General features: G+C 37.4%; 1 protein-coding gene across 1 annotated transcript; it reads left to right on the top strand.

Annotated features, from left to right (window-relative positions):
* Positions 1-220: 220 nt before the first annotated feature.
* On the top strand, positions 221-2,011 carry LOC137089361 (uncharacterized). Its single transcript, XM_067452957.1, has 2 exons — positions 221-812; positions 921-2,011. Exons 1-2 carry the CDS (start codon positions 221-223, stop codon positions 2,009-2,011), a joined length of 1,683 nt encoding a protein of 560 aa, XP_067309058.1.
* Positions 2,012-9,522: the final 7,511 nt, after the last annotated feature.

Here is a 9,522-nt window from a genome sequence, read left to right as displayed (position 1 = left end):
ATGTGAACAGAAGTGGAAAGTCCAGGTTCAGAAGATAAAAAGTCCTGCTCTGTATTTTGTTCTAAACACCTGGATTTGCTAAGTAGCTCAGTTTTTCAGCAGGAGGTAGAATTAATGACTTCACACCTCTGATAGCTAATAATGAATATCAGAAAACGTATAATACTTGATTCTATCTCACAAGAAGTTGTTTTATTTAGTTTTAGGTTAAACACTGAAAATGGGGGAAACAAATACAGACAAAAAATTCTGTTTGACTGTGGTCCTGCTGGGAAAAACCAGAGCTGGGATAAGTGCATCAGGAAACACAATCCTGGGACGGCAAGCTTTCATCTCAAAGAAAAGCTCTAGATCTGTCACTCAAGATGTTGCCGTTGAATCTGGAACTGTTGGTGGCATTACACTCACTGTTTATGACACACCAGGATTCTGGCACACAGAGCTGAAAGATGAAGAGATTCAGCAGAAATATGAAGAGGTTCTTCAGAAATGTGAATCTGGTCCCTGTGTGTTTCTGCTGGTCATCAAAGCTGAAAGATTCACTGAAGAAGAGAGAAAAACTGTGGAGAAGATTGAGGAGCTGCTGGGAGAAGAACGCCTGAAGAAAACCTGGATTCTCTTCACCAGAAGAGATGAACTGGAGGAAGAAAACACGACTATAAAAGAGTTCATTGAAGACACCGAACCACTGAAGAGACTCGTTCAGAAATATGAGCAGAGATACCACGTGTTCAACAACAAGAAGAAAAGACCCAGTGATCAAGTTACAATGCTGCTTACAAAAATACTTAAGCCATATTTTGACATACAGGGTGAATTTTTCTAACAATATTAAATAAAAATACACGTTTTAAATACAATTCTTGGTGGTAAGTGACTGTTAAAAATAGTATTCAATTATTTTGTTTATTTTCATGCAGGAGAAGGAGCAGAGATACTGAATCCACTGAAAAGAAAAATTCAGACAGATGATGAACCAGCCGCTCCTGTCTCCGGTCCTTCATCCAGACGGATTGTTCTTCTGGGTAAAACTGGTGCTGGGAAAAGTGCAGCTGGAAACACAATCCTGGGACAGAAAGAGTTTAACTCTGTCATGAGTACGAGTTCAGTAACCCCAGAATGTTCAGATGCTCACACCACTGTTTCAGGCAGATCTGTGTCTGTAGTTGATACTCCTGGATTATTCGACACAAAGATGAAACCTGAAGAGTTAGTGACAGAGATAGCGAAAAGTGTTTATTTATCCAGTCCTGGACCGCACGCTTTTCTCATTGTGCTTCCTCTGGGCAGATTCACAGAGCAGGAGCAGCAGATTCCTCAGCAGATTGAGATGTTGTTTGGTCAGGAGGTGTTAAAATACTCCATCATTCTCTTCACTCATGGAGACATGTTAGAAGAAAAGCCCATTGAGAAACTCATTAAAGAGAACTGTAGATTAAGAGATCTAGTTGATCAGTGTGGAGGCAGATTTCACGTCTTCAACAATAAAGCTCAGAATAACAGAGAGCAGGTGAATGATCTACTGCAGAAGATTGACTCAATGATAGAGCAGAATGGAGGAGGACACTACAGTAATCAGATGTTTGAAGATGCTCAGAGATTCAGACAAGAGGAAGAAGAGGAGAGACTGAGAGAGGAAGAGGAGAGAAAACAACAAGAGGAGAGACGGATACAAGAGGAGATTGAGAGAGTGATAAAGGAGACAGAGGGGAAAACCAGAGCAGAGATAGAAGCTGACCTAGAAAGACTTAAAGAGAGACAACAAGAAAGAGAGAGACCCGCAGCAGAGAAGAAAGCTGATGAATCAAAGACAGGATTTGATAAATTTATGTGCAAGTACTGGCCTCTTATTTTAGTAGGTGCAGTTGGAGCGGGATTGGTTGTTGGTGTATCTGTTGGTCTGGTTGTTGTTGCAAAGGGAGCTGCAATAGGTGCTGGACTCTGTGCTAAAGGAATTGCAATTGGCATTGGTGCTTACTGTAACAAAGAAAAACGTAAAATTTTGAAATAATCTCATATAAAAAATATTTAATGATTTGTAAACTGTGATGACATTTAATGGGACAAGTCATGAGCCAATCAATCTTTAATTTGCTCCTCAATCAGTGGCTGATGATAATATAAAGCGTAAACGACCATGCAAATTGAGAAAGGTATTCTTCCATTTTTCATCATCTTGCCTTGCCATCTCCATGAAGGATGTTCCTGTATTTACCATGGCTGGCCCCATTCCTTTGGTTTGTTATCTGCAAACATATAATGATTAGGGAAATGTATTACTTGCGAATGGAAAAAGATGCAAAGCATTTAAAATATATAGACTTAATAGCTGTATTTTAGCTTGTAGTGCGTGATCAGTGTCATGGCTGGGCAAGAATTCATGGCAAATCTTGTAACATCACCTCATCAATACGGCTCTGTGATTCCACACAGCTTGCACTGGATCTCTGATAAAAATAAATCTCTACTGATCCTACAAAATGAATAAATAACTCCAGATGAGCACATACTATTACAAACACAAATAGTAACTTAACATTATCCTCTTTAAATGCAAAAAGAAACGATACATTACAAGCATTATTTCTAGAGGTGTTATTATTACTGGTCCTTAAAATATGGATAATATGTATTCTAATGTTACTAGAACAGGTCTTTGAATTCCATTCAGCAAATTTAACTTCAATTAATTCATGTTTACCTTTAAGATCACTGAATTAAGCCACAACATGATGATTATATTATTATCATCAATGAGCCAACATTAACTGATCACATTTGATCTTTCTGTTCACACCATAACACACAACGGTAACACTTTTCAATAACAGGACATGAATAAGCATGTATTAATACATGAATTAATAGTTAATTCAACATGAACTCATGATTAGTTAAGATATGAACTAATCATGAACAAATGAGGAGCTATCATGAACTAAGACATGAGTCATAATGATTCATGCATTAATACAGCAGCATTAACTACATGTTAGTGCATGTTTGGTAATTAATGCATTAATTAACAAGTATGGGTAAACTAAATCAAACAGGTTCCTTAAAATAAATAAGAAGTACTCTCACTTTTAATTAAACATGTGATTTAATACTGTCATAATTTAAACTGTAAACTGTATTAAAATCTGCCATCTGCAGCTTTGTGACAAATAACATGATTATTTAGCCATCAATTTCACAGATTTGTCTAATCAAACGTGGAAAATAGACTAATAACTACCACTAATAATTTTCATTTGATATATAAACTGTTTTCTAATTTTTATAGTTCAATTACATTTAGTCTTTTTTAGCTATAGTTTTCTTCCCGGAACTACAGTATGTAGGGTTTGTTTCTGGTGGGACATTCATTAGTGGCGCTCTCGGTGCTCCTAACGTGTTAGTTGTGTTCCTTCGGTAATGCTGGCATTTTATCAAATAATAATGTCGACTGCTTTGGTAAACCGAAATAATAATTTAAGAGATGTTTGTATGATTGTTTTATTGGGATATATCTGGAGGTGTGTGCAGTAATTAACTGTATTTTTTAATTGTTTAAATGTTTATGATTCGATTAGCATTAGCCAGTGGATGTGCTCTGCTTTACATGTAAACGTGCCTTGTGTGTCTTTACAGGTATGTTTGGGCTTTATTTTAAGTCCATATAAGTTTAATTATATAAATAAAATAACTAGCCTACAAATACTTTGTATATTTTATTTTATTTTTGTACCAGGGGTGAAAAGGAATAAGGTTTCTTTGTGTATATGTTAATTCATTTTGTAATTAATAAATAATAAGTGCATCATAGTGTCATGACTTTACTTCAGGGGGCACATCATTACTAACTCATGGTTAACTAACCATACACTAACATCAACTCATGGCTTGTTAATGTATGACTATGTCATGACTTTACTTCAGGGGGCACATCATGATTAATTCATTATTAGCTAACCAAATACTTACATCAACTCATAGTTTGTTAATGCGTCATTGTGTCATGACTTCATGATTACAGGGTTCCTACGGGCTTTGGAAAAGTATGGAATCTGATTTTAGCAATTTCCAGGTCTGGAAAAGTATGGAAAAAATAAATCAGAGTATGGAAAAATATTTATGTTTCCAGACTAATGTCCCCATTTAGTTTTCTAAATTTAAAATTAAGAATTTCTAAATGTATATAATAAATATATAATATATACAATCTTTTTCCCCCCATGGCGCTTGGGTCAGTCTGCCAGCGCTGCCGATCGCACTTGATCTGCTGGAGTTTAGGTCTGCAGTGATTGGTTGTTAGGTTGTTAGGTGGCCGTTGCCATCACAGCACCCCTACCTCAAACAGCTTGACAAAAAAAAAAAACACCTGGAACGTTGTCTTTGGCTTTTACATTGTGTGGACTTCACGGCAAACAAAATGGGAAAATGCAAGTTTTCCGAGGGCTGGCTTGCCAATCCTAAATATAAAGCATAGATTAAAAATTTACAAAGAAAGCTACTTGCAAACGTTTTGTCAAATCATTTGACGCATGAAGATATTTAAAGGATTATTTCACCTCAAAATGAAAATGTCCTAATAATTTACTAACCTCAATGCCATCCAAGATATCCATGCCTTATATCTTCAGTGAAAAAGATATTAAGTTTTGGAGCATCCAACTGAGTTGGTTGCCATTTTGGATGACATTGGGGTGAGTAAATGATTAGGACATTTTCATTTTGAGGTGAAATAATCCTTTAAATATCTTCATGTGTCCAAGATTTCCAAGATTAACAAAAGTCGTATTAGTTTAGAATACATGAGGGTAAGTAAATGACCTAAACAGTCTTTAAAAGTTTGCTGTACCTAACAGCCAGTTAAGCATTGTCCATTGACTTTAGCTCTATTTTCTAATTTTCTGGTTAATAGTACATGAACGTCCCTTCTGTTTCTGTAGGGGTTTACAGTTATTTAAATGTACAAAATTACAGATATATGAATAACTGATTTAGCATTGCAGTTTTAATAAAATGCTGTGCTTTGAACATGACTGGTTTGGTGTTAAATTGACTTGTACAAGCAACAGTAGCTACAATTTTCAAACTTACAAATTTAACATGATAGCCTACATAGAAGTTTTGACTTAGAGTGTAACATATTTGTCGGCACCGATAGCATTGTGGGTCGCCATGTAGTGCTGTTGTGCTTCGGGAGACTCAAGTTTGAGTCCTGCTTCATGGACTTTTCCCAATCCCGCCCCCCTCTCTCTGCCATCTTACTTCCTGTCTAGCTACTTTCCTATAAGAGGCAACATATAAAATCTTTAGAGTGTAACATACTTGTTAACAGTTGAATTTTAAACCAATTTGTCAGAACAAGTTAAATATGGTATCTTGTTGGGAAGTCTGGAAATTTGAGTCTGGAAAAGTATGGAATTTTGAAATTAAAATTGTGTAGGATCCCTGTGATTAATTCACTATTAACTACTTACCAAATTCAGCTCGCTCATGATTTATCATAAACTTACTATAAAATTCACATTTAACTAGTATAACTAGTATTCAGCCCAGTTAAGAGAACGGAGATACCGAATCATCATGGCCAATGTCTGGGTGGAGAGAGAACTGTACGGATCCCAGCAGACGTTCCCTCACTTCCGGACATAACTGCTTGTTTCCTGTCTGGTTATTTTTTGGGGACTGATTCCTCAGAAACTGTTATAAGTCACAGTAGGTTTAGTTTGATAAGAAAGAGATCAAAAAACAGACTGAGACCTTTTGAGATGAAATATAGCAGATTTAGATGATCAGTGAAAGTAATGAAAAACTAATCTTGGCTTTCAGTAATATTTATGATGAAGCTTCTGATAAAAAGGGTTTAAATTATGACAATAATTCATTTGAAAATGTATTTCAAAGTCAAAATATGTGTTATTCCTTCTTAGAGAGCCTGTTTAATTTAGTTTACCCATACTTGTTAATTAATGCATTAATTACCAAACATGCACTAACATGTAGTTAATGCTGCTGTATTAATGCATGAATCATTATGACTCATGTCTTAGTTCATGATAGCTCCTCATTTGTTCATGATTAGTTCATATCTTAACTAATCATGAGTTCATGTTGAATTAACTATTAATTCATGTATTAATACATGCTTATTCAAACACTGATCACCATAATGGTGACATCAACATCTAAACCACTTTTGATTCTCAATAAGAGCTTCTGTGGTTGCTGACAGAAATAAAGTCAGTAGGGGTGTATTCCAGAAAGCAAGGTTAACTTACCGTCATGTATACCTTGAACTCTCGATTGATTAAACTAAATCTTGCTTACTCGAGGTTTGCTGGTTCCAAAAATGAGTCTCGGAGTAAGTTCAGCCAACTCAGAGTATGTTCCCGGGTTAGCACCCAAGACATTCTTAACAGAGCGACAAATCAATGATTCCCCATAGAAACAGACGCCAAGAAGAAGCACGCCATTCTACTTCCTTCTTCTTCTTTTATTTAATGGCAAGTTACATAACCTGTTTAGTGCATATCGCCACCTGTTTAGTGTTTATGCAGTGATTTTTTCAATGTCTTCGTTTAATAAATAATATTTATTCACTGAAAATAAGGATTATTGTTCAAAAGGCTCCTCGAATATTTGACCAATCGCATCCTCTAACGTCAACACAGATCACATGACAAGGAAGAAAGGCACAAAGAAAGCAGGTGTGCTGAGTAGATGTAAGCTATTTCCCACAAGGGCACACACTTCGAAGGCCGCGAAGTGTGATTGTGTGATTGCGTCATAGCTGCACTACGAAGGCTGTCCTATTGTGAAAGTATATACGTGACAGTTTCATTCTGGACCCTGTACAGGGTCTATGGAGTTTAAGTGGTTAGAAACCTCTTGGTGTATGATCTCGGTGTGTCTGATCACAAGGCCATCTCAATGGAGCTGCCACGCCCCTCTTTTCACGGCAAGGTCATCCGTCAAATATGCTTTAGAGACCTGAAAAAGAACTTACACACTTTAACTATAGACCTCCAGAATCTCTCCTCTGTTGTTCTCACCTCAGTCATGGAGTCGGCTGACTGAGCAGCCTTCTACATCTCCACGGCCCTGTCTGAGCTAGAACTGTCACCTCCTCGTGCGACAATAAACCATAGTTTTTTGGTTTTATCTGTATTAAAACCATAATTTCCATAAGGGGAAACTGCACACATCAACACATGGAAGTTCTGCCACATAAGAAAAAAAATCATAATTATGGCATGAAAACTCGAACTGTTGAGATAAATGTTTAAATTATTACGACTTTTTGTAATAATTTCTAGTTGTCATAATTTCAACTTTTCATGTCATTATTATGCTTAGTATGTCATAATTTCTACTTTTCATGTCATTATTATGCTTACTATGTCATAATTTCTACTTTTCATGTCATTATTATGCTTACTATGTCATAATTTAGACTTCTTATGTCATTATTATGCTTAGTATGTCATAATTTCTACTTTTCATGTCATTATTATGCTTAGTACGTCATAATTTAGACTTCTTATGTCATTATTATGCTTAGTACGTCATAATTTCTACAACCCCAAATCAGAAATAGTTGGGACAGTTTGAAAAACGCAAATAAAAAAAGAAAGTAGTGATTTCTAAATTTACTTTGACTTGTATTTCATTGCAGACAATATGAACACAAAATATTTCATGTTTTGTCTGGTCAACTTCATGTCATTTGTAAATATGCATCCTTTCCTGTCATTCAGACCTGCAGCACATTTCAAAAAAAGTTGGGACAGGAGCAATTTAGGGCTAGTAATGAGGTAAAAGGGTTAAATAATGATGTGATTTGAAACAGGTGATGTCAACAGGTGATTGAAATTATGATTTGGTACAAATTATGATTTGGTTCATCTGTTCATCTGAAATTATGATTTGGTTCATCTGCAATGAAATACAAGTCAAAGTAATTTTAGAAATCACTTCTTTTTTATTTTATTTGCACATTCCATACTGTCCCAACTTTTTCTGATTTGGGGTTGTACTTTTTATGTCATTATTATGCTTAATATGTCATAATTTCAACTTTTCATCCAATAAATATTGTAGAGGATCGTGTGTGGGGTAAGGAAGAGGACACAGGGGTCGGCTGGACTACTGACGTTTTATTTAATAAACTCAAGGTAACGGTTTCTCTGCACCACAGTGTGCGTTCAACTCAAAACATTCGCCGTTATCACTTCCTTGTTGTGATCATCCGGGAACTCTGGGGGGACACGTCAGTAGTCCTTCTCTCTCTCACTGGCTTTCGTTTCTCCGTGGCTCTTATACTCTCCCCGCGCCGATCACTGGAATGAGAGACAGGTGTTGGTAGTTTGTGTCCAACCCACTCCCTTACCGCTCGTCACCCGCCTCTATCTCCCGCTGCAGACCTCGCTGAACCACGCCCCCTCTGCCACATAACCCCACCACCCGACTCAGGCCGGGGAGCCGTCCGGCCTGCAGCCCCCCCAACCCCAACATTGGTGTAAACCGAACGGCGTCGTGAAAGCCGTCTTTTCTTTGGACAATGGAGACAAGGGGATCTGCCAATAGTCCTTTGTTAAGTCCAATGTCGAATAAAAACAAGACGTGCCTAGCCGATCTAACTAGGGATTCACCGAATCTAGGATTCGGGTTCGGATTCGGCTGAATATTGGGCTTTTTGACTGGGTTCGGTTTATGCCGAACCTTAGAATTTTTTTCCACCGAACCGAACCCGCTTGCACTACGCAATACTGGTCGATGATGCCGCGGTTGATTATGGCAACGTGTTTTATAGGTGGACCATTCGAATGCAGTAGGCTGTGAGAAAGTGAAAATGGAACTTGTGAACAGAAAATGTGTTGTTTGGCAGTACTTTCAGTCACGAGAAGGCAATTCAAGTCGAGCTATATGTTCAATTTGCAATGCCGATTTGTCTCGTGGTGGCAAGAACCCTAAACAATAGCCGCTGGATGTCCGGTTCGCGAACGGATCGTTCTTTTTAACCGGATCTTTTTAGTGATCCGGTCGAACCAGTTCACCAAATCGGACTGAATCGTTCTAAGTGGTTCGCGTCTCAAATCAGCGCTGATCCCACAAGTTACTATAGTTACTCACTTTCTGACATGAGTGACAGTCCCTCAGACTAGAAAAAAAGTAATATCTTGAAGTATATGTTGTAACTCCAACAGTTTACTGAACTGAGACATGTTTTGCTGTGAGAGCCGGTGAGCTGAGATACTGCACGCGTGATAGCGTCGTATTGAACTGAACTGTTTCTCTCAGAGTGAGAGGGCTGCAGTTTCTCTCGGAGTGGGACGGCTGCTGTTTCTCTCGGAAAACTGATGCTGATAATATATGAGCACGGGTAAACCAAGGATTTGTGTACGTTTATATTATGTCAATGTAAGTTTATTTAATCTGTGTAAAACATCAGTGTTTGCACGACAGCGGCTGTATTGAGTGCTTTTGCTAAACATGAATTAAAAAACGTATCCAAGATGATGATGATGATGA

The sequence above is a fragment of the Pseudorasbora parva genome, chromosome 2 (assembly GCF_024679245.1).
Source record: "Pseudorasbora parva isolate DD20220531a chromosome 2, ASM2467924v1, whole genome shotgun sequence".
Taxonomy (NCBI): Eukaryota; Metazoa; Chordata; class Actinopteri; order Cypriniformes; family Gobionidae; genus Pseudorasbora; species Pseudorasbora parva.
Note: the sequence above shows the minus strand (reverse complement) of the source record. Positions and strands in the feature narration are given on the sequence as shown.